At 40.4% G+C, this 26,444-nt stretch overlaps 1 protein-coding gene across 1 annotated transcript in view; it reads left to right on the plus strand.

Moving 5' to 3' along the window:
* The first annotated feature begins 679 nt into the window (after nucleotides 1–679).
* The window catches only part of SLC45A4 (solute carrier family 45, member 4), a 34,299-nt gene continuing 8,534 nt past the window's right edge, over nucleotides 680–26,444 (plus strand). Inside the window, exon 1 of the mRNA XM_009888169.1 lies at nucleotides 680–1,275. Coding sequence (XP_009886471.1) covers nucleotides 1,032–1,275 — 244 coding nt within the window. The 5' untranslated portion in view covers nucleotides 680–1,031. The remainder of the gene's footprint in view (nucleotides 1,276–26,444) is intronic.

Genomic DNA, 26,444 nt, shown 5'->3' on the forward strand with positions numbered 1-26,444 from the left:
GGACTTCAGAAGCTTCATAGGATGTGCGAGTAAGATGCTCTGGTTTTGTGTGGAGAGAGTGAAGGTGGATGCATATGCTGTATATATCTTCTGTAGAAGTTTAAATATTTAAATATCAATCCTCAAAGTTATATTCCTAATGGCTTATTTTTGCTCATGTTTGCTTGAGGAGTATCTTTGTTGTAAGATGGTGTGGTGGTTGCTGCAAAATAGCTGGCAACTTCCAAAAGTGTAAACAGAGATGTCTGTGTGGCCAGTGAGTAAATGGCAATCGATGAATCATCTTCCTGGCATAGTACTGGAATATCCTACGCTGTTTCTGAAATGGAACCTGCATTAAATTTCCCAGAATTTGTGCTGATGTTCTGAGGATCTCAGACAAATACACTGATATATTCTTCTGTGGCTTTGTGTAGGACCACAAGCTGGGGGAACTTAGGAGTACGGTTAAGCATCCTTTAAATATGAGGAGTAACTGCATTTCAATGGGAAGTCCAGGAGCTGGAGGGAACGAGGAATAAAAGAGCCTACACTAGGCAAGGACAATGGAAAGCAATAAGCAGGAAATAGAGTATATGGTTAAGGGGGCGGGGGGGGGCACAATATCCTGAAAAATGCCATTGAAATTTTTAAATGCTTGCTTTTTGTTTGCAGATTAATCAGCCACTCGATGGGGATTAACAGTGGAGCACCTCTTTGTGTCGCCTTTCCACCTCTCTGTAGCAAGAATAACAACTTCAGCACTTCTTCAATAATAATTATGAAACTGGTATTAACTGAATGGCAATTATGGATTTTTAACTCTAACTCACAGTAAATCAACAAGCCATATGTTGAAATTCCTACCAAATAGCTTTTCGTTCTTAATGTCTTATATCTATACAAGAAGTTGTGAGATACCTGTTTGTACAAGAGGAATATAAGTATTTCTTGCCAGAGGAACAGAAGTTGAAAGAGAAGACACCCTAACTTGTTTGTGGAGTTATGGTAGTATTATTTATATAGATATAACAAATATATATATATTTTTTATGGTAATGAAAATGGCTCCCCAGAATGCTGACTCGGAATCTATGCAAGTTCAAGATCTACCTGTGGCACAGCTTCAGAAACCAGAAAACAAGGAGAATGAAAGTAGGGAGGAGACCATTAGTGAAGGATCCATAGACCGGATACCAATACGCCTGTGGGTGATGCATGGTGCAGTAATGTTTGGCAGGGAATTTTGTTACGCCATGGAAACAGCTTTGGTAACACCCGTATTGTTACAAATTGGTAAGTAATTCTCATTCCTGTTAATCGAAACTTTGTATATCCTTTTGCATTGATTGAAGTCAGAGGAAGAGGGGAGTGGGGTTTGCCAACTAAAAATACACAAGGTCGAATGGATGTGGGGTTTTTTTCTTATTGGCTGTGCCACAGATTCAATTATGTGACCATGTTTAAGTGGGAAGGATTTCTATATGCATTCGTCTCTCTAATATTACTTCCCTCTGTAAAATTTTTAACCTTATTTAAGTCTAAAATTCTTTATTAAAAGGTAAGTGTCCTAGAAACTAGAAACAACGTTAGACTTTATATATAAAAGATTGCAAGAAAGCTTTTTTTTTTTTATTTATGGAGAAATGCTTCAGGTTACAGTACTTTAGAATAAACAGTTAGATAAATTGGCTTTTCCAACTACTAGTGAAATATTGCTTTTATTTCAAACCACTAGTGAGTCTTATGTGATTAATCTGTCTGGTTTGTAACAAGTGAATACATATGAATAAACCATGATACCAATAGCTTTAGATAAATATGGGGTGTTAATGGGGTTTAGAATTGGAGTAGACTGTTAAAGTTCATGGTAAGTACTGTAATTAGGTTTCCAATAAACTGGTTACAGTATTAACAGTGTCTGGTATTACCTTTATCAAATCCAGAAAATCATATTCTCTATCAGATATCAGAAGATATTACATGAAACTGAATGGAAGTAGTGGACTGAATGTGCTCCATGAGTGAATAAATCAATGATGTGTGTGCACCATATAAGTGTCTGTATAATATATGCATATTATATGTTTGCTAATGTTTGATTTGACGTACACATGCAGTTGTGCCTTACAGCGTGCTCAGTTGTGGCCAAACAGAAGCACTCAACTGAGTCTCTAAAATAATGTTCATTGAATACTATTTACAACGTTGTTTAAAAATTTCAAGGTTAGCATCTCAGATGAAACACTTTTATTTTTGATATGACAAAAGGGCATAAGAGATCGAACTTGTGAGCATGCAATGTACAAATTCTTTCATGCAGTCTTCCTGCAGTTAAAAATGTGTTTTCATATTAAATTACAAGTCAGTTTATTTTGAATCAACAGAGGGGTCAGTAATCAGTGCAATTAGTGTCATGAGAGATGCTGATTGGTTATGCCTCCAAGTTTTCCTGAAGATTTTAATTTTCAGAGCTCATCAGATGTCCTTTTTGAATCTATTGGTTAGATAGATTCATAGTTAAAATAGATTATAGTTAAAATAGATTATGTGTTCCCCAAGTAGGAGCTTTCACCTGACTTGCTGATTAAAACGCATGCAACTTCATCTATCAATGTTTATAATGTCTATATTTTTTTTTGAGGTTTTGTCTTTTGGGTAAGTTGAGATTTAGCGGCTTAATTCATTTGTACTAGCAGCATTCCTTCAGTTACTGCCTACCATGAATGCAAAAACTTGCATCCTGCTTTGCATGGAAAAGACCCCCAGTTTTGTAACTGTCCTCTACTTTTTTGTTTGCTTTCTTGTTTGTGCTAGCACTGGGATGTTTAAAATGTATAGCCGCCTAAGCTGACTTTACCTTACCATAGAATAAGTAAGGTCAGACAGTATAAATAAACCATCCTGTTAATTACCAACCAGTCTACTAGTTTACGTTTCTTTTATGAGCTCTTCTAGCAGATCTGTTTCCTCCAGATAATTGAGAAATATCTCTTCCCTTCCTTCCCTAACCCCAGTCATCAAAATAACATTGGGATTTGGGGGAAGGGAAGAAAAGAGCTCTCACTTGTAGAAAAGCTGGCAAATCGACAAAGTGATGCAAAAGGCTGTGGGGATGCAGTGGTGATGTTCCATGCCATAAAGATGAGGAATGGCGGTAGCTGGTTACAAACGTTAGCACTTTGGGAACTAATTGAAATCTTTTGTGCTCTGGCTCATGTTCCCTCAGCAGGGGAATAAACAGCGTTGGATTCACTGAAGGGTTAAGTTATTCACGGGTGACTTATCTAGCCTGTTTGGTAATTACCTCTTACATGGTTCTGTTTACCTTTATCAACCTCAACATCTGTCCGCCTCAACATGAACTATATTTATTCCTCACTGGAGGGGTTTGCATATAGCTGTTGAACTGCTGTAATATTCCCTTTGCTTCTTGTTTTGGTAAAAGCAACATTTAGTTGTTTTCTGTGAGATTAAATTGGCTCGAGAAACTATTTTTGAGAAGCGGCACATAGGGAAGTCTGGTGACTCAACCAACTGACTTTGCTAATAAAAAATTGAAGAACCAGAAGCCTTTTGGGTATGCAAAAAAAGTCTCTTCCTTACAGATATATGCTGAGTATTAACAATTAAGCTTTACAGTCTGTGCTTGTGTTCTATATCTCAGAGAAAACTTTGGTCGCTGAAATAATCTGCGATTCTTATCTGATACCAGCATTAAAACCTCAGGCACATTAGATTGATGTTACATACTTTCTGCTCGTAGGTATTTGACTTTCCTAGCTGTTTGCGTGCCCTGGATCAGAGGCGTAGTTATGATTTGGCAGATCAACGACCTGTCCTACTTGTTCCGTAAGCCACAAGATTTCAGCAATTGAAGGAGGTCATCTTTCGGGTAGTCCCTTTCCAGTTCAACAGTGGTTGAATTCTCAATGTGTTTAAATTTCCTAAAGTTTTGAATTCTTAACAAAAGAACCGAAGGCAGCAGTGAGAGCTGCTTGGATCGATGGATACTGTGAATTGGAAAGGTCTGGAAGTGCTGGAGTCGCTGTACCCCTACTGAAATAAGTTCTGATTTGTGACTTTAATCTTTGTCTTTATTGCTATGCTTAGATTGATGTTACAGAAATGTAGCTACAAATCTGTAACAGCCGTGTAGTCATAACTGGGCTTTAGTAGCTTAGCAACGAGAACAAGCCAAATATATATTGCTTTTTTTTTTTTATTCTAACTTGCTCTTTGATTTCTTGCTATCTGCAGTTTAAGAATTCAAAATGAAGCAGCTAACTTGTTTAGAAGAATTCGGAGGGTATAAAAATATGCCAAATATGAAAAGTGGCAGGCTGACTCCGGATGAAATTATATTAGTTGGCACTTTCACAAGTTTTGATCTCTAGAAATCTTCATTAACCTTTTTTTAGAGACCCGTTCAATCTGCAGTTGCTCCCAGCCAGCCTTAAAACTTTACTAGAAAATAAACTGTCAGCGCTCTGGGTTTTCTTGTTCATCAGTCCAAGGGTTTTGAGAAACTGAGTGATATCATGTTACCCTTGAGTATGTTCTGTGCATTAACACTACTGTTTGCTTCCCCTCTTACATTTCAGCCATGTATTATAAACTCCATAGGAGCAGGATGAGGCCTTCCTTTGTCTTCTGAAACATCTGGTATTAAATGCTGCTTATCTGTGAGAGGGAATTAAAATCCCTGCTATTGTTTATAAATGACAGTGTATTTTCTTCCATCGTTAAACTTGGCTTCCAAGGATTAAATCTCTAAAACTACTTCCAGTTCATAACAGTTCATTGAAAATTTGGATACATTTAAAACATTATTTTGCAAGGGATTTTAAGTGAATAAAAGTGAGGAGAAACTAATGACTGGTATGGTGCAAACTTAGAGAAACTAATAGCTTTTTGAAAAAAATTGTTCAGTGAAATCACAATATGTGGCTTCTGTTAACAACACTTTAAACCATTAATAAATAACAAAATTTGGTAATTTTGGATTATTTCAGTTGTAATTCAAGCACAATTTGGGTGGTAATGCAACTAGTAAATCCATTTAGGGTCTTCTGAAAAGTGGGATCCGTGTGCCTGTTTCATTAGGACTGTGGAAGACAAAAAAAAATCTGTGTTCTGTGACTTGGGGTGGCTGCTGCTTTCAGCATGAAAAACTTGCTGTCTGCTTAATGAGTAGTGGTAGCTGCAAACATGAAGTTTCACGTTTTATATTTAATATGATAAAAGCTTTGCCAAGCCTTTACTGTTGCTTCAAAGGATCTTTCCAATGCTATTGAGTGTTTTATGAATAGTTAATAGGCACAGAAGTGACTGTCAGCACCAGAACTGTTCTTCATTCCCCTGCATAAATTAAATATATTACACTAGTGCTTTTAAAATGAAACTATGTACATTTACGTAAGGAAAAAACATGAGCAGTTTACATGTGCTGCTTACCTTTATAATGTCACTTAGGTTTAGGGATTTTTCTCTGGTAGGGTACAGGAATAGCCTTGATTTCTATGCTTTTCGTATCTGAGTGTCTATCTGTTTTGCTGTGAGAGTTCATGGGCTCTCGTAGTAAACATTAGCTAGTCTAGCATTAAATATTGAAGTTGGTTGTTTTAAGCTTAACCCTAAGCGTGGTATTCTTTTTAGGCAATGACCCTAAGGAATGGCATTTCTGGAAACTACGTATTTCAGTGATTATTAATAGATTTTAATAAAGAGAAAGGCTGAGCTAAGCAGAGCCGAATACTATAAGTTATTTTTGTTTGGAAAAGAAATTATTTCTCTCATTATATGCTTTCGAATCAGCAAAATACTGTAGTTGCTTCTATCTCCTATGAGACATGTTTCCTACATGTCTCATACATGCAGAAAAGCTGTTCGAGGGTTTGGGCTCCGTTAAAGCATTTAGACGTAATATCTCAGAAAAAAAAAAAAAATCTAACATTCAAAATTCTTCCAGCCTAAAGCTTAGCAGACCATGCTTAAAGGGTCTTGAAATCTAGTTCATGTGAACTTGCCAGTATGGAAAAAGCGTGTTAAGCAATAACTCAAACTGCTGATTCTGAGAAATCTCGAAGTGGTAGCTGAGAATTCATTATGCTGAAGAGATTTAATATTACGGAGTGAAGTTTTAGTATGAAGTAGTGAATCTCCCCATTGAAATTTAACATTGATGCCTGTCTGAGAAGAATGGACGTAGGTAAAGAGGAGATTATGGCGACGTATTTAGAAACCAAGCATGAAATGTTACAGATAAGTTAGCTTTTAGGTATGTTTCTTCAAAGGAATTAAGGTATCAATTACTGACTCAATTCAGTGTGGAAGAGGGATAGTCCTCCTAAGGCTAAGCCCGAGATCAAAGGAAGTCTAAAAACCTTAAGGATCTGGTGGGGGAGAAGGAAACAAAGGGATTGGATGAGCTTTTAGAGGCTGCCTATAATTCAAGTGAAAAAAGGCTGAGTGGCTGAAAAAACTCTCACAGATGGAGGAAACTCTTCAACATAAAGCAACACTGACTATTTCAGCTCAAGTAGTCAAGTTTATTACTCATCTCTGCCAGAGGTTACATTTATGTTAAGGTTATATGTATTTATAACTGTTTTTTATATGTATTTATAACTGTCTTTATGCAAAGCTGCATCTTACCGGTTGAGCTATGCCTTACCTGACCTTGTCTTACCAGGAGGAAAGTGTTTGAGTTGCTGTAACCTGCTCTTTGACTCTCAAAGTTACATTCTTGTACAATCCAGCTGCATCTGGGCTCCCAGGCATAGCTCCATTTGATGCTGAGAGTGAATTGCAGGATCTGAATTCCTCCTTGGAAGAGTTAATGGGTTGAGAGCTGACCTGTCCCAAGAGGGGACTGTGACATGGCTAACCTAAGGACAAGAGTTGAATTTACAGTGGATCCAGAAAACCTAGAATAATAAACACTTAATTAAATACATTTTTCAGCCTTGTTAGCTTTGAAGTTAGTCTTTAAGATCATGTAAAGTTTGTATTCAGATCTCAAGTGGTGGAATGTATAAAACTGCAAATATTGTGCCTGAGGTACATGTTAATTGCCCTATAAAACCTCCCCACCCATCATTTTTTACTTATTGACTAATTTTATGCCCACTAAGGGGTTGTGTAAGACTAATTTTACTGTCCTTTTTTTATAACCAACAAGCAAGTCAGTAAGGCTTTTGTATCGTGTATCGCCGTTCTCTTACGTAAAATATCTTTTGACCTAAAATCACTAGTTTTTGAATACATGTTGCCCTTAGTGGAAGGTTTGGTTAAGGATGTGTTCAAGGCACCTTTAAAAGAAAGGTGCTATGCAACTATTAAGATTTTTAATCCTTGGGGCAGTAGGAGCACGTGCTTTATTTTCATATCAAGGCAAATGCCACGAGGTCTGGCAATTGTGCAATAACTGTTACTTACAGAGCTTTTTTTATAGCAATGTTCTGTTTTTCTTTAAGTAACACTGAATCTGGCCTTCAGAGGCACAACTGATAACACATGGCAGATTTTCAGCTGGGGTAACATGAGGATTCGTACTGGCTTTAGGATTGTACAGACTGTGTGACTTTGGATGAATAGCCTTACTAGGAAAGGGAGGTTGAGTGCGAAGGAATGTGGACGCTTGTTCCATAGCATGAAACATGTTTCCCATTACTTAGCAGTAGGTAACTTTTTGTTCCCCCTTTTTTTTTTCTGGCTGAATAAGGTCTGCTGGCGAAGCTGCTTCTAAAATAATTCTCATACTTGCTCTGGCGCTGTCTTCTGTTCCAAATCTTTAACAAAAATCCTTGATCTTTTAATTGTGTACTGTGAGAATGTTAATACTTTTTTTCTCCCCCCTAGCATAAAGAGTGTTCAGAGTAAAATTGCGTGTGAAAACACTTCTTTGATTCCTCAGAAGTTTTTCTTTTGAGAGCTTGCGCGTTCTGAGGTTAGTGCGAGTGATCATATATGACGCGCAAGAAATGCTAATAGGTCTGAAAACTGTGGACCGATAGAAAAAGCATGCTGCAAGAGGAAGCAAACTGTATAAAAATGCAGACTGTCAGCTCTTATAGAAAGATGGAGGTTTAAAAGCGATTTTTAATTTCATCATCATCTCCGTTCTTCAAATCTTTTTTTTTTTTTTTTTTTTTTTTTGCTGTAGCAGTAGATATTTTAGTCTGTGATTTGTGGAAAGAGCTTGAAGCCTCCAAAAATAATCACTCCCTAAGAAGGAAATAGACATCTCTACCCGTATGTAGATGCTTCTTTCTACCAGTAAATCTTTCCTGTCCAGCATGCTGTCTCCTTTTTATCTTGAGTAGCCAAGGTTTAAGAGAGACTAAACTATTTGGAATGACTCGGGAGTACTTTGACATCTCTGTTCTCCTTTCCCAAATCTCTTGTTCTCTCCCGCCCCAAGGAAATGTAGTAAGGCACCAGAAATAAGGACCAGTTACTAACGCTGCTACAGGCTAATAGTGCTGAAGTGGTTATGGGACTATACTAAATTATAAGCAGATTTTTTGTTTGTTTGGTTTTAATCTGCATATAGTTTTTTAATCTGCCAATAGTTTCAAAATTTTCAGTCTATTGTAAATGTGCTTTTTACTTCTCTTTTATGTTGGGTTCCTGGATTGTCTTGCAATTCTTCCCTCCTGCACATATTGTACCCGTCTTCTTGCTATAGCCAAAACAAGCCTATAGGTTGTCTTCTGTTTTCAAGGACAGCTCTGGTGTCATAAGGCCACATATAAGACTCAAGGATCTGCAGGAACCCTGGATTTTTAGTGCTCCTATACTAAGATTTCCTGTGGGTAGTGGGGAAAGGATGGGAGAAGTAGGGGCAGACTTAGGCCTCCTGAAAATGTGCTAAAATTGAGTGGTTTTAAACACGCACCTTTACGCAACCTCCTTCCTAGCCTAAACCCTTCCTCTTAATCTGCTTTCCACCCACGTACGCTCTCAGCCAAATTTACAAAGCCCACATCTTTTTATACTTCTGTCTAAACACCCTTTAGAAGAACAAGACGTCAGGTGAACCTGTGATTGCATGTGCACGCACAACAGCCATCTGAGTTTCGGTTTTCTGTTCAGAATTTGAATTTGACCCTCACCTCTGACCGAGAGGTAATTTTGCCACAGCGATAACAGATGAAACATGATAGTGCTTCCATGCTCTTCATTACGAAGCCATTGCCACCAGGGCAATTTTCCAGAAGGCAATTGCCTGTTCTTTACGGTAAAAAGAAACCTTTCAGCTCTTTGGATGGGGTTCTGGTGGCAGAGACTTGCAGATGCAGAACCGAGATTTGGGCACTGAGCTTTTGAAACTTGCAACGCCGAGGCTCAAATCAATGCTTTTCTATTGAACGTGGATTGTGAAACAGGTTATGAAAAGGGAATGGCTGAGAACTCCTTAGTGAACAGGAGTCTTACTTTTCAAGGAAATAAAATTAAGGCCACTTTTGAAATGAAAAGAATGTCAACAGGCTGTTGCCAAATCACGTAAGGCTTTAATAAAGCTTGCTTCAAGAGGATTGTCAAAGCTACAGCCCCTTAAGCTCTATTCTCCTCTGAGTCTCCTGTGTGCTTGTTGCAACAGTATTTCTGTTGTGATGCGCCCTCTGGGACTCCATTTTAATCATCCTCTTTTAACCAAACAACAGTTGAGAAGGTTTCAGATATGCTTCCTGCAGGCTGTTTTGCAAGAAATTATTGGAAAAGTTTTGAGCTGCTGGTTCAATTCGACGATAAAATTTAATACAAGTCCACTTAACTAAAGAGGGAAAAACCAGGTCATAGATTTTCTTTACATTGGTTTGGATAAATCCCCAATAGCTCATGTCACTCCATAAACATATTCCTCTCTCTGAGGTTCTGAGTAACAGTAGATTTTTACATCTTACTGTTACTGAGTAACAGTAGATTAACACAGATGCAGATTTTTCCATAAATAGGCAAACCCAGTAATATACTGTATTAATATTTGGTGATCTTCAGTTGGAGCCTCATGGTGGATTTTTTGCACTGCAGTAGATGCAAAGCATGTAAACTGGATATGACCTGTTTTTCTGCAGAAGTAAATTGGATTTAAAAGGGTTTTATCAGACACCCACAATCGGAATGACCTGAAATCCTTAAACTCCACAAAGAAGAACGGGATGAGGAGGTAGCGAAGGGGAGGGAGACTTTTAGCTGGGGGCAGTCATGGGCAGGTAGTGGCTGGCAAGAGCATTAAAGTATTTAGCAAGCCCTGCTAGACCTGGTAGCTGGTTCTGCTTGTGCTTTGAAACTCAGAAGAGATTCGAATCCTTTATTTATTGTCATTCCTGATTTGGAGAAAAGCATGTAGTCCACCTTCCCACTGTTGGGGAGGATGTCTAGCAAATAAGATTCCCCTCTTCCAGTCGCAGTCTTTGGAAACTGTTCCATGTTGTGCAAAATAGCAAAAAAAAATCATGAAAGCAGGTCTTCTAAATAGAGTAAGGGCTGTCCCTATTTACATTTAATCCCTTCATAAAGAAGGTGCGTTATGAAGTTATTTCAACCTTGAAATGCTTTAGGGCTGTCACTGTAGCATCTGTCTCAGCTGTCCCTATGTACATTGAATCCCGTGGGTGCATTATGAAGTTATTTCAACCTTGAAATGCCCCGTGTCCATGCGGCATTCTGAAAAGTAAAGATTTGGATGCAAATACCTTCTTGGGATTGGGTAAACAGAAGGATTTGACTCTTAAGTTTCTGTTATATGTAGGGAATGGTGACTGCTGCATTACATTGCTCTACAGCAAAGTTAGATGGCATCTTACCCAGGTTGTAAGGAGTGCTCCATATGAGGACAGAGCTGATGTTTTGGGTAGAGACGGGCCCTAGGCAGCTGGAACCACTCCTGCGTGTGACACCACCAACGTTTTGCGTAGCAGCTGGAGGGAGAATTCGGAGAAAGTCAGATGAGCTTAAACTTCGGCAGTAGAGCTGGAGACCGGCGGTTGAATGCCAAAATCACAACCTCATCATCTACCTCCAGATTACTTTACTAAGTAAAAATTTAGTGAAGCAGACTTTCTGCAAATAGAGACTCAATTACATGGAAGCCAGAACTGGGGCTGTGTAACGTCAGAACACAGATGTTGCTGAAACAGGCAGTCTTCAGAAACGGCTCCCGCACTCGGCTCAAGAAGCCATAACACGCTTCCAGAGCAGGACTGCTTTTACCCACAGAAGTGCTGATACAGAGATCGCTGAAGAGAAAGGATCTGTCCCTACAGTGGCCTGGTTCTGTCCTCAGTATCAGTTTTGTCTTTGGCAAGCGTCCCACCATGAGGTAGTGCAGTCTCTTTTAATACGCCGATAAATTTTGTATAGCTTCTGTTCAGATCATCTTAACCTTGAATTTCTATCCTCCTGGGTCCCGATTTATGTTCTCTGGCTCAAGTGATAACTGAGCTGGATCATTTTCTATGTGTTCTCATGTATAGACTGTTTAAAAACATGAATTTCCTCCTTTTATCTGTTGTGCTGCTCTGTAAACAATGGTCTTTCAATAATTCAGTCTATCAGAATTGAGGTGGTCCCCCCGCCCCCCAGGATAATTTGCAAATTCCAAAAATATCCTTCTGGCTGTAAATGAGCTCTTGATCTGGAGATGCTTAATGCTTCTTACAAATGTTATATGTGGACACTTCTGGAAATTAAAGCATTTCTTTGGAAGCTGGAGATCAAGTTCACAGACTTCAGAGTTCATGGAAGTGGCAGGAAAATTCATATTGAATTACATATTCTAAAATTAGTATTAAACTTTGACACTCTAGGAGAAATCTTCACGAATCTAAACCCAACAAAATGCCTCGGGTGTTCAGATAAAGGATTGTTTACCGGGGTAGATTAATTGTAGTGGATACTGTTGCAGCATTCACTGTGTTTTCCTTGCCTGATTTGGAAAGTCAGGCATAGTGTCTTACCAAGCCAGACATTTTCTGGCAGGGAAGAGTCATTGCAGGCATACCTGCTGTCTGACATGGGCTGCATCAGGTGACTTAAAAATGACTGTTTATCGTACTGTGATGCAAATTAGACAATTTATGTAGCGATGGGATGCTGCTGCAGCCCCGGAAACATCTGATCTGGTGTTTTGTTCCAAACTACAACAGAAACAAAGAACAGATGCGCTGTGCTCTGCTCCTTCTTTTTCCCCTTAAGTCATTATTCTGTAAAACTTTACAAAAATAGGTTTCTGGTTTCTAGACTGTGGTGTCAGTTTATCACCTCGGTAATGGTTCTGCACTATATCTGCCTTTTTAGAAAAACTGCTTATTTGGAGGGTTCGGGTTTTTTCGCTAAGGGATATATATTCCTGGATATGGCCTGTTTTTCTACAGAAATAAATTGGATTTAAAAAGGTTTCATTAGACAGGCATAACTTGCCCACAATCAGAATGACCTGAAACCCTTAAAATCTGCAAAGAAGAACAGGATGAGGAGGTAGCGAAGGGGAGGGAGACTTTTTAGATGGCCCTTTGCAACACAAACCAAATGATGCTTCATTTATACTGTCTTTAAATGAGAGCAGAAGGAAACTTTGTCATCAGTCTGAAATGAAAATTGAGTTTAATATTTTTTTTTTCCCCCTCTCCTTTTTGGTTCACCAAATAGAAGTATGCAAGAAACAGAGTTTACAAACCTGAACTGGCTAGTGTCTTGGAGGTCATCGCTAGCGACCTGTGGTGAGCAGCAGCGTTGAGATGCCTTCCCTGGTGACCTGCTGGGTCCCCCCAGATACAGACACGCGGTATAACGGTGGAGAAGCTGAAGAAGCGCATAGGGGAGCTTTCAGGATATTTGGGGATGGACTGAGAAAATAAGATAATGTAATCAGTTAAAAAGCTGCGGGTGGCTTTTTCTCTGTAATTTAATTAAAGAGTAGTATGAACAAGTGCTCCCTCCTTCTCTGAGGTAGTCAAAGTCATGGGTCATAAATCTTGTGCCAGGGACTCCGTCGGTTTGGAAGGCAGTCAGTGTATGCGAGAGGTTACGGAGATAAATGACAGTGAAGGTTATTTTGCTGCGCTGTGGATTCCTACCCTGTTGACGCGGCAAACGTGTTTAAAATAAGTTTTCAAATGGTTTTAAGTTGTAACCTTCTGGAGAAGGGTTTGGTACAACTTTCTGTCCGTCAGATAGCAAAGGATTGCCAAATTCAGTCTTGAAGATTATTTAGGTTTCAATCTTAATGAAAATTATTTAGGTTTCCTTTGTTGGATGACTGAATAATGCTGTGTTGCTGACTACACCTGTAACTGTATACATATAACTCGTGCCATTCTTTTATAAGTTCAAATGACAAGAAAAAGGTTACAAGCAGAGTGATGTAAAGTAAAACTGCTTTTCACAATATGATAAAAATACTTGTCTGGTTGTTTGGAAAAGAGTTCTGTTCAGCTTTGTCCCGATTAAGGCCTAATTCTCGCAATTTGCGCATTTGGAAAGGAAATGTTTGCTGTTTTATTTGCTGGTGTGCTCCACTTGTTTAACTTCAGATTTTATCGGTAAATTTATCCTCCCATGCATAGCCTCACTGATGGTGAAACATACCATGTGCAAGTACCAATTGCGTATAAAAGAGTCTGCGGTAAGAAGTTTTTTCTCATCTTGTGTGATTTCATTTTATTCCACGCTATCAATTCCAGTTATTTGGTGCAACGTGATTCCGTGGACCTCATTATCCTTCATGTAGAATTGCAACTAGTGTAATTTTTACAGCTCGGTAAGGGTGGGGGAGCCACTCCTCTGGGAGGCAGTAAGTGTGTTATTTGGAGTGCAGGCTGAGATTTGTGGGTTAAGTTCTGCTCTAGTTACCAAAATTTCCTGTGTGTGCAACTTTGTATTATGATCCTGCAAGCTCAAAATACCAACGTCAAGATTTTTATATAGCTAGAGTTTAGAAGACTTCAATGTGAGAGCAGCTTTGCTTTTAAGTCTCTCCAGTAACGTGTAGAACGTGTTTCATGTAAGTTAATGTTCAAGCCAAAACATACAAGTTTATAGAAGGCGGCGTGTAGGAAAGTTGGAAAGTTTGAGGCAGGTTACATAAACACCAACACTGCCTCTTAAATCAGCCCCCGTAGTTTCATCCCAGAGTTTTATTATGGTTTTCCATAACGCTTTACCCACAAGGCAGGCAGGTGGTGGCATGAACAGCTATAGAGGAAGACCACTTTTGTTGGGGGGGGGGGGCAGAGATTAAAATTCTCTGTGTGATAGTCCTATTACCAGCACTCGTATGTCTAGAGATTGTTAAAACCATTGGTGAACTGCGGTATTTTTCCTGGAGCAACGGTCTATGTGGAAAACCACGTCTGCAAACTACAACCTGCAGTTCATTTGTCGAAGCAAATAGGAAAAGCACTAATAGGATTTATGTTTCGCTTGATATAGCCACATGAGGAATTAACCTCAATAAAGGCAACTGCGTAGAGGAGTGCAGTTTCTCTTTAGGAGCTTAGTATGAGTTATTTTCAAAATTCCTCTGTGTTTTTTTTAAGTATGCAATGAATAATGAGCTAGAAGAATCAGCGCGTTTATTTATGCATAATTCAGCAACACTTTTAAAATAGCACATATTTTAAAAGTGAATGCAGCGTTACTGTTCTTTGACTTTTAGCTGGTAGGGCTTCCCAGTAGCACAGTTGTGACCAAAATGATCACAGAGTGTTTATTCCTATCATAAACAAGCCTGTAGTCCTAAAGAGTTTAGAAAGGCCAGGAGATTGATTTTGCAGCGTGGTAACAATTAACAAAACACTTTTTGTAAGCCTGTTGTGGGAACGGTGGCTTTTTTGGGGAGGCTTTGCGTGTTGAAAAGAAGGGGAGTAAAGCACTTTGAGGCAGCATGACATGAATGGCCTAAGGAGGATCAATTCAGCTTTTTTCCCTTCTCTGAATAGTTTGGGCATTTCTAGCTGGGAAAATGGCTTTTGGAATACGAAGGTTTTATATGGGGTATCTATAATATTTATTAGCCATTACATCTGTTTTGCTGTAGGTCAGCTAGGGTAAGGAGGGTAGGAGCTGCCCGCACCAGTTACTAACCCTTTAAAGGACTGTGCAAATGTGATCCCGGCTGTCAAGATCAACTGTCTGGTCAGTAATCCCGCAGAAGGTGAAGGTTCTCAGATGGTATCTGCAGGGGTACGCAGGCCAAAAAGCACCTTCTTGAGTCACTGTTTTCACATGGTTCCCAAGCATGTAGTCAAGGCTAAAAATTGGAGAAGAGAATGATTTTTATCAATGTGCGAAGATGAGCTCCTTGCTTTTTACTCTGCTGTACACTTACTGCATTTGCTAATCCATGCAACTTGAGGCTGGAAATGAACCGGGTTTTTAGCTGCTTGCAATTCAAGGGCGTGAATGTTGTGCTGACCGTACTCTGCCTGGCTGCCTGCTCACCAAAAAAATACTTTTTTTGGCTACCTTCAAGTCTGTTTGCCTTCCTTTTTCAAGTTCTATTCCTGGGTACAGTGACCAGATGCCATGCTGGGCTAAATTATCTGCCAGTCATTTGTTTGGCAGTGTGAACCAGATCCTTTATGGTTTCCTAGGGCTTGGTGGGGTAGAACAGACCCATCAGGAGTAAACTTCTGCTGCGATGAAGGGAAGTTTAATATCTAGGTGATGCCTTATAGCCCAGCATTTGCTAGAATGGTATTTTAAAAGTCTTAACCTTGAGCGAGTCTCATGAAATTTGGGATGTCCTAACCGTGCTCTTCATCCTGCCCTTGCTTAGTTATGTTAATCATGCTTCTACCTCCCCTTGAGGTCTGAGTAGAGCAGCTAAGAAGAGTAGATAAGGCTTCCCTTAGACACAAAATCCTTGCACCGCAGAGCAGCACAGGACCAGTACAGCCAAGCAAGGGCTCAGGCTGCACCTACTGCTGCCTTGTGATGCTGCTGGCAGCCCCATATTGAATAGGTCCCTATTAAGCAAGTATGATTTTAATTGATAACTTATTGTTAAACACAACAGAGAAGTTGTTTGTCTACCAGATTTTTTTAGGGGGTGGGAGAGGGTCAGTTCAGTCTGGGTTGAACACGGATTTCATAGTTAACAGTTCAGGTTTAGCTCTACTTGGAGGAAAAAAATAGGTGTTAACACCAGGTTTTGGTTAGGATTTGCTTCAGCTGTGTAAGTAGATGGTCATATTCCAGGATATTAATGTGTTAATCGCTGCAACAAAAGCTCCACTGTTGATTAACAGAACAGGCTTGCGAGTTGGTGCTGAAAGATTTTCTATTGTATATGTAAGAGTCTCTTGAGTTTGGGAATTTTAAAGTGCGTTTGAGCTGAAGTCCCTTTGTTTATAAATTTGCCAATATTCTAGAAGTGGTGACGAAAAACCCTATTGAGCTTTGGATAAACTGGGATGCTGCGTATCTTCAGGCAACACATGTCAGTGTAATTGATGTCTAATCTCGCAGCGAGACAGAGCGGTGAAGTGCTGCAGTGTTGCGTAATGCACGGAGTCAAAGTGGGGCATCGTGTACAACTGATGCATTTTAATTACATCCCATAAAGGCGAGGGAAGGATTAGTGTGGCAAAACAATTTATTGATTGCTGCATTCATATACGTGTCTGTGAACATTTAGACACTCGTGAGTGATGGGAAATGGATGCTAGCATAGTTACGTGTGACCTTTGAGCCTTTCTGTATCTGCAGCTTGCTTAACTGGCCAGCAACAGGAGACAGCGTTTGCAGCCTGGGAGTAAATACAGTGACATTGTGAAGTTAGCCTCGGGTGGATATAGTGATATATAAGTATAGCTAAATAAAACCTACATTTTCGGGGACCATGAAGAAAGTTCTCAGCTTTTTATTTGATGTAAACGCCTCTGTTACGTCCCTAAAACTGCTCTTCAGTGGAGGTTAAAAGGATTTTTCTTTTTCCATTACTGCTGGTTCAGCACACTGGAAGTTGCATCAGATTTAATCTATATTCAATTCCAGCTCATTAAGCACTGTGATCCAAATTTATTATTGGTGTCAAAGTGATATACTTCTAAATATTGGTTAGTAAGTGAGAGAGGAAGAAAAGTTTAAAACAAGTTTCCCAAGAGCCAAAAAGGAGGCACAAATAATCTAGAAAACTCGAGTGAATTGGTTTCAGCAGTCGATAGGAGCTCTTGGCAATGCTCTTGCCCTCTCTGGATCTTAATTACCTGCTGCAGCATGGAGAAAGCTTGTTTGGCACTCTCAGTGTTTGAGTATAAAAGGTTCGGCTTCTGGCTTAAGTAAACCTGACACTTTTCACTGGTCTGAATGTACCCAAGCAAAAATAAATACTGTAGTTTTGGTAAGGATATCATTCTGTGCGACCTATAGGCATTGTATAAAGCATTTTTACTATAGTAAAAAAATATACAACAGGAATTGATTCTTTGGACTTTCCTTGAGCAGAGCATGTCATATGCATTGCTTTTGATTCCTCCTCTTCAGCAGCAGCAGGAGTAGCTAATATTGGCATATATGTCTACTAGCAATGGCTTTGATACATTGGGTAAGGAAGTAAGCTGGGTTGCTAGAAGGGCAGTAAGCTAGAAATAATCTTCTACCTGAATTACTACAGGTTACTCCTGTGGAAGTAGGTTAGTAGGAGGGTTAGAAACTTTAATTATTTAAAGCTTTAAAAGCTTTGCTTGGCAGCATTTGTGATCACGCTAAAAGGAAAACCATATTTGCCTGCCTGCAGATCGGTGCATGTGTTCTTTCCGCGATGCCTCAGACTTCAGCTGTTCTCAGGCTTTTGCTTCCCCTCTCCGCCTTCCACACGTACCTTTGGCTCACTCCTCTTAACATATGCTTCTCTTTCCTGACACAGCACCATAAAACTGGGTTATAAACTAGAAATTGTCAGGGAAGCCACATAAACCTTTCTACAACTTTGGCAGAATGGCAGTATAGCAGCAGAGCTTAATGAAACACTGATGCCTCCCACGGTTGCCAAATATGAGAAGGGGAGGACAGTTGTAGGAGGTTGAGAAGCAATAATTGAGCCGAGACAGTAAATGGGAAAACTGGATGATGAAATCCTTTAAGAGGCCTGTCACTTATTTCCTTAATTCTGTTTTTCAAAAGTGTTATTTAACCCAACATGGTTGCTGCTGGCGTGCTATTGCATGGATAATTTCAAAAGCTATTGCTGTACCGAAAGGCAGAAAAGCTTTGCCAGAAGGGAATATTACTCTTCTACAGCTTAAAAAACACCTCCAGGACTCTGTACATGAAACACTGCGCTAATATTTCTGGACTGAAGCTGTTGGAGAGCAAGAACATTGTTTTATTACCAGTTTAGTTGTTGTTCTTTCAAAACGTGTGGCTCTCATCTAGTTGTAGGCATGGCATGTAATAGTTGTAATAGTTTCCAAATTTTTGGAATTTGTTTCTGCCATAAAAGGGTGACATGTTTGCATCCAGCTACTAAGGAAATTCAAAATTTGAAATACAAGTCTTAAGGAAATGTTGGGCAGTTTTTCCAGCATCTCTAACCTAATTTCATCCTTTTAATATTCCTATTAATTATTTGTTCATATAGCTCAAATCTAGGTCCAGCTTTCATCTGTAATCTTGTCCTTAAGACAGGGAATGACTAAAGCAGAAATGTGGGTGCGTTTTGAAGGCAGCAATCTGCTGTGAAAGTTTTGGATGTCACAGTGATGCAGGTAGCGGATCCCCATCCTGGAAGAGGAAAACAGACAGTGCTCCAGCCCTCTGCCCTGCAAGATGTCTCTTTGGTCCCGTGGGTTTTTCCCGATGCATTCGGGGTGGGCTGCAGCTCACTTTTGCTGGCAGCTTTGGAAAGAATTTTCTACATTTTGCCCTTGGGTATCAGTCCTTCCAAGTACCGTGCTTTTTATGTCCTTGTAATAGTCCTATTAATTATTTGTTCCCTTGATTCTCACTCCCCTCATTGCTAAGAACCCCATCCAAATGGGGGAAATCGTGCTTTATCCCTCCCTTCACTTGTCCCACAACTGATTCCTCATTTGCGCTAGAGGCAGCCCTATCCTCGCATCGCATCATCCGGAGCAGTAGCTGAGTGAGGCCGAGAGCCCAGCTCTCCCAGCCGTTGTGCAGACATCCCTGCTGACAACAGCTAAACAGGAGGGGGAAGGAGAGGATAGACTTCTTGCATCTGGGTGATAGTTTGTGTTCCAGAAAAGTATGTTCAGATTGCGGAGTGCACGTACTCCTGCCTATAAGATGTATATAATGTGCTGACAGCTTGTGAATGTTGCAGGCTAAGCAGAAGAGCTCTTATTTGACAGGCACAAGAAGAATTTCAGGATGTGAATTTCACCAGTTTGAAGATTTAAGCCACAGTTTTGATATTGCCTCTATTTTATTTGGTGTTTATTGCAATAGGTCATTTAGGAGACACTGAGTGAATAAAGATGCCTGACAACTTGATAGGCTGTCATTTTTATGGAGAAAGCTAGCAGCAATTAAAAACCTCATGGTACCGATTTTGTTCTGAGTTCTTCCACCTGCGTGCTTCCAACCAAAATGATCACACATACCGGTCAGTTCAATTTTCCTCCAGTATTGTGCAATTTGCAGCTTGTTAAGAGTGGCTTCTGAAGAAGCCCTTGGCTTGAGCAAGTGTTGTCTTATCATACGGGCTGGGCAGGCGTCATTTAATGAAAAGCAAAATATTCACATAAAAATGAAGTCTAGTATAGGGCTTCATTTCCTCTCACACCAGCAGCCGTAAGATACTGTAGCGTTAGGGGCGCAAATTAGAGGCTCTCTTGTCTCATACAATATCGCATCCTGATGTCAAGTACTACTTAAAATTATTTCCTTCTTAAAAGCTTGTAGTCCCACATTTGGAAGCTACTCAAATCATGGTAATGGGCACCAGGAGAAATTACTATGCTTTTTCATATCCCTTCCCTGTTAGTCAGAGTTCCTATTTCAATCCAGAAGTTCGAAGGTGGTTTCTCATGGGTGCAATAAACTCAACATACAAGTGCTGACTGTACTGCAGTAGTACTCAGATCACCAGTCAAGCCTATCCCAGTGCATCGGTTCAATATATACTGGCTCAGGTTTGGTTCTTTTGGCAGCTTGGAGTCCCACACGAGCTCTAAGTCATTGGAAGCCCTAAAATATGAGGGGAGATAGCAAGAAGCAAAAGGGTTTATGGTTGAAGTTTCATGGTGATACCATTGTCAAAATAGGGCTGAAGGTTGGTTGCAGTTTCTCTGGGGGACCCAAGTGTTTGGCAACTCTGTATTTTTATTTTAAATATAAGGGAGTGGATATTGGAGTGCCTTTATGAAATGATTGAAGCTGCATTCTGAAATCCCTGTTCCCCATATAGACACTCCAAAGCTAAAATGCTTAAGTTTGCGGTGCTTTCTATGATTCTGTTGTAACAAGATGAAGAGCAGATACCGGGGTTCCAACTTTTTCACAGCTTTTTGACAAGCATTGGTTTTGCTTGCTACACTCTTTAAAAATATAGTCTAAACAAAGCAGCTTGTGTAAGCCATGCATTTTAAACAGATCAATGTAAAATATTTTTAGCAGCACGCAGTGTTTTATACAGGGATGAAATTGCAGAACACAAAGTATTTGCGAGGCATGACAGCTTCTTACGTTAGTTCAGAAATTTGTATGGTGTTTACTTTAAGAGTATAAACAAGTCTCTAGGTGATGATTTCTGACAAATGAAAATAGGAGCTTAGCATCCTATTCCCATATCAGATCTTATTGTTAAGCTTATAAAGAACTATTTTTCCCCCAATAGAACTTATCAAAAAGAGGTTTTGAATAGAAACTGCTGCATGTGGCTTAATCTTTCTTCCATGTAACTCGTGACCTCACGCAGCCCTTAGACTGATGGTGACACAGTGAGCATTTCCTGTGAACCGTGAGCAGTGCTGGTCCCACTATTGTTGGGCACTTTTTTTGTCTGGGAAAAAACAAACCCTTATTTACTAGAAGCCAGTGTCCTGTTTGTTTGTAGCTGGCTGGGAAATGCCATATTACAAGGGTCTCAGTGGCAGTTGTCGCTGCTAACAGAAGCTGTTGTTGTGTTTTGCTCTTTTTCTCACTGATTTGTATGAGACTTCTGAGTCTGCCTTGTGACCTGCTCCAAATTCAGTTCACGGCACAAATACTAACCTTGTTTATCCAATATGTTTTTTTCTTCCTCAGTGTTTCCTCAGATTAGCTGTCAGTAAAAGGCTAAATAATAATCCTGTTATTATTCCTCCCCCAAGAGGCCACCAGGTTACTTTTCCAAGTTGGCGGATGGCAGTTTGCTGTTAGAGCTGCTACCTGGCAAGGCAAGCATGGTGGTGGAAAATTACAGACAAAATAAAGGAACAGCATTAAACTGGTAATGGGATGCAGCTGCTTTGGCCTTCGAGTCCGTGTGTGAGTCTTAGAAGCCTCTGGTAAAGCATTTGCTGCGTGATACTTCTCTTGGCCATGTGAAATTGGTCCCGGCCTGGTTATAGCCTGTTCCAGGTGGGTATAGCAGCTCTCAGTGGTTGGGACATTTTACATTTGGCCATAAAAGGTTGTGGCGAGGCAGTCATGTGGACGACAAACTTGCTGTGCGGTACTGCCTTGAAATCTAGTCAAAGCCTGCATCCGTACATCTGTTCTGCACATCAGAGACTGGATGCTGCAGGGCTGCTGGTTGGGCACAGCACTGGAGCCAAGTTTATTTAAAATATGTGCTGCATCTGAGTCCTTGCCACTAGATGGAGGTATCAGAAGGAACTTCTTGGTGTCAAAATATTCCCTTTATCTCTTCCTTTCTGCTCGTTGTCACCTTGTCGTGACAAGGTGCCTTCTTAACTGTCTTCCCATTTTAAAATACGGTCAAGTGGTGTAGGTGTAGCAACATATATATACAGAAAAAGGAACCATTAGGCTATGTAATTATCTTCCTTGACTGCTTGGTGCGCTTCACAGACATAATTTCTGTCAAGTTTTTTTATTGGATCTCATTCTTCTTGTGAGGCAGCAAACTTCTGGAAGACTTATTTTCTTACATATACACATACACACACATATACACACCACCTCTTAAGTATTTCAACTTTCAATCTTAGAATCATAGAATGGTTTAGGTGTGAGAGGACCTTGAAGATCATCGAGTTCCACCCCCCTGCCGTATGCAGGGACCCCTCCCACTAGACCGGGTTGCCCAAGGCCACATCCAGCCTGGCCTTGAACACCTCCCGGGATGGGGCCTCAACAACCTCTCTGGGCAACCTGTTCCAGTGCCTCACCACCCACAAAGTGAAAAACTTCTTCCTAATGTTTAATCTAAACCTGCCCTCTTCCAGTTTATAGCCATTCCCCCTTGTCCTATCGCTACATGCCCTAGTGAAAAGTCTTTCCTCAGCTCTCCTGTAGGCAAACTTCTATTTATTTTGCTTCTACTGCCAAATCGTGCACGCCAACCTAAATATGCATATCATGTATGCAGGCATGCAAGAAACGAAAACCAGAACAGCCTCTTTTAAGGGATAAAAGTATTTTGGGGTTGGAGTTGTCCTTGTCTGTTTGGAACTTTTTCATTTATATCAAAATGTCTAGCACTAAAGCAACCCTACCATTCAAATGATGAAGCTGTAGACTCTGACAGTATGAAGGATGAATTTTATGAAGAACATCTACAAGGTATGTTTTGAAGTCCTGCTTCGTGGGACAGTGGAGGTAGCTCAGGGTGTCGGAAAGCTCTTTCCTGGGAGACCCGTGGTAGAACATGGCTGTGAGCTTTACAAAAGTCTGACTTTGCAGCAGCAGTGCTGAATGCAGACATCGGAGGTGACAAATGAATCTACAGAGAGAAGAAAGGCTCTTCTAGGCACCAGAACTGTTATCTCGCAGAGTTTCGATTCACTGGGTAGACTATGGCTTATCAGTAACACATTTCAACTTTAAGATATAGAAAGCAAATGCAAACGGAAGCTTTGGGTAACTAACTTTACTCCCCATTGCTGAAATGATTGCTCTTTTTGCCTGCCCGTACACTCTTCAGGTGAGGAGTCTGCTGTCCGTCAAGACAGGTTCAGGAGGGAATTCTCCCACCAGCAAATTAATTTTTCCTATGCTGTTTTATTTTAGCTTGCACATGCACCAGCTTCCCACCGGGAATCTTCTCTGACCCCGCTCAGTAGTTTTCCACTTGAGGAACCAACTAAATTCTAATGTGACGGTATCACTGTTTACATACTTATGATAAAGAAAAGTCATACACTTCACTTAATAAATTATAACTATTTTGAATTCTGCATAACTGTATATAAAACACATATGATGATTTTATAAACTGCTAGCTTACACTTGGAATGCAATTTGTAAGAGCCCTGCCACTTGCGTTACAGAAGTAGTCCTATAGCATGACTTTTCCAGCAAGAGAAAAAGCAGGTTGTGCTCGTGTTGATGGTTCCTACCATTATAAGATCTGTGGGAATTGCTCATGTTTCACTTGAAAGTTAGCCTTTTCCTGTTTACTTGGAGGAGCACTGAAAGCTTTTTAGAAATTCTTCCATTTTTCTTGGCATGGGGCTATTAATTCTTGTATAGATTTTTATCGTGGCCTCTTTTTCTAAAGATAGATATTTTGGCCGCTAAAGAGCAGTTCAATTAAAAAAAAAAAATACACTTCGAAGTGGTTTGTCTAAAGAAGGATCTCCAAACATAATGTTCTTGGTTTCTTAAGTGTCCTTTTTACCCTTCCTTAAAAGCCGCATCCCTAGCTCCATTCTGAAATCATTGAGATTTGTGTCTTTTGCAAAGTAAGCCATTTTCAATGTAAATATTTGGATTTAGGCTTTTATTTATAATACTTCAATGTTAGGAAGATCACCCTTTTCAATCAGTGAAAATAAAGCCTTCTCAAGAAAGCATTTCAGTCTCTGTCCTCTGACTTATCCGTGGAAAGATAAGACTCCCCAGTTGTAGGCATGTAACAGAGGTTGGGTAAAAAACCCTTCTTTCCTTTCTTTTACTGGCCTGTAAAATCAAACCAGAATGCAGGCCTTAATCTGATTGTGAGTTATTATGGCCAAAGTTGACCTTGAAAGAACTGAAGTCAAAGTAATGCTGGCAGTAAAAATCACTGTGCTTTTTAATAATCTTAGGACATTTTTATGACAGCTGGTTGACTGTGGCTATAAAGCATTAAAAAATACCTATCTTTCCAATTTAGAAATATGCAGTTTCTACAGTTGAAGGAAAAATATTTGTAAACAGTTCTTAATTCTCTGCAGAAGTCATCATTTTGAATGGATTAAGTGTTTCCAGAACTTTTTATCTATCTATTTAAGCTTGTTTATTCATATGAGATAGGATGATGCTTATAACACTAGTAGTGGAGCTCTTGCTAGCCTTCATCCCCTGTGTTTATATAAAGCAACCGTATGATTTACTGCAAAACCTTCCCTATGTCTCTCAAGTGTTTACTGATGGATGAGCTCAATTGAGATGTCCCAGCTCATCATTCACAAGTCACAACATAATTCAGAAAAGGAACTTCTGTTCTCAATATACAGCCCTCTTGCAGTGATATGACATCAAATTATTTTAGATGTTGGTGATCGCTACGATAAAGATCAGTGACGTTGGTTAAGCTACAGCTTCTAGCTTTGTTTAAAACAGACTGACTGCGGTGAGTTGGCATCACACAATCACAACCTCTGATGCATAACTGCTGCTCAACAGGATGGCTCTGTGGAGGCAAAATGAGATGCGTAGTTACACGTTGCCGTTTCTTCTGTGTCCTGCAGAAAAATCATTCGCCCTTAATGAATCATAACCCACCTACCGTTTAGTTTTGCATGCCTTGAACTAAATGTTTCCTCTTTCCTATTGTTAGGTTTTTTTGAAGCAAACCACTACCCCCCATCTATATGCCAGCTCAGGCGTTGGTACGTGTTAGCATCCTGGAGCGGGTGAGGTGCCCATTAAACGCACAATGCCTGCTTGCTTGGGAAGGCTGTTGAACTTGGCAGAGTTAAAAAGGGATGCTTAAACTACAAGGAGATGGAGGTTTTCTCTGCACTTTTATTTGGATTGCTGACATGATTAAGGTAGCACTCGTTAAGAGAAGCTGGGGGGTGCAACTGCAGGTTGGGATCTGGAGGAACGATGGTTTCCTGAACGAGAGCTTTAAACCTAATGGTGCCTCCCAAAAATCCTAGTGTTCCCTACTAAGTATGTCTCAGCTAAAATTTTTGTGTCAGCCAGAATCACAGAATGGTCAGGGTTGGAAGGGACCTCTGGAGATCATCTAGCCCAAACCCCCTGCCAGAGCAGGGTCACCTACAGCGGTTGCACAGGACGGCGTCCATGCGGGTTTTGAATGTCTCCAGAGTGGGAGACTCCCTCACCTCTTTGGGTAGCCTGTGCCACTGCTCTGCCACCCTCAGAGGGAAGAAGTCCCTCCTTGTGTTTAGATGGAACTTCCTATGTTCAAGTTTGTGCCCATTAACTCCTGTCCTGTCACTGGGCACCACTGAAAAAAGACTGTTCCCATTCACCTTACACCCTCCCTTTAAGTATTTAGAAGCATTGATAAGATATCCCCTCAGTCTTCTTTTCTCTAGACTAAAAAGCCCCAAGTCCCTCAGCCTTTCCTCATATGAGAGATGTTCCAATGCCCTCATCATCTTTGTAGCCCTTTGCTGGACCCTCTTCAGCAGTTCCCTGTCCTTCTTGAACTGGGGAGCCCATAACCAGACACAGTACTCCAGATGCGGCCTCACCAGGGCAGAGTAGAGGGGGAGGATGACCTCCCTCCACATGCTGACCATGCTCTTCTTGATGCACCCCAGGATGCCATTTGCCTTCTTGGCCACCAGGGCACGTTGTTGGCTCGTGGTCATCCTGTTGTCCACCAGGACTCCCAGGTCCCTTTCCACAGAGCTGCTCTCCAGGAGGTCAGCCCCCAACCTGTACTGATGCATGGGGTTATTCCTCCCCAGATGCAGTACTCTACAGTTGCACTCTCTCCAAACAGTTGGAAAAGCTAAGCAGAGGTAGCAGTTTGAACCATGATATGAACAAACATAGCCCTTTTCTAGAGATCTAAAACCTGCTGCAAAAGGAGTCAATTGTTGTATGGTAAGTATCCATGTGGAGTATTGGCCTCAAGTCTGTAGCAAGGAAAGATGGCCAAACCATGACGTTTTCCCAGTTCCCTGTGGGTAAAAACACAGGTCGTGCTGGTTCAGAAGAGGCAAGTCTCTTCCAATAACTCTGTACTCTTCAAGGCAGCTGTTGCCGTTAACTTGTCTGTTAGCTGAGTTTGAGTCAAATCCCATAGACCTTGGCCTCAGACCTGGATTTTGAACCCTTATTTGGTAAGTTGTGGGCAAAAAAATGTCGTCTTTTCCTATAATATCTCTACATCACTGCAGAGCTCACCAGTCCCGGGA

Source organism: Charadrius vociferus, unplaced genomic scaffold (genome assembly GCF_000708025.1).
Source record: "Charadrius vociferus isolate BGI_N301 unplaced genomic scaffold, ASM70802v2 scaffold276, whole genome shotgun sequence".
NCBI lineage: Eukaryota > Metazoa > Chordata > Aves > Charadriiformes > Charadriidae > Charadrius > Charadrius vociferus.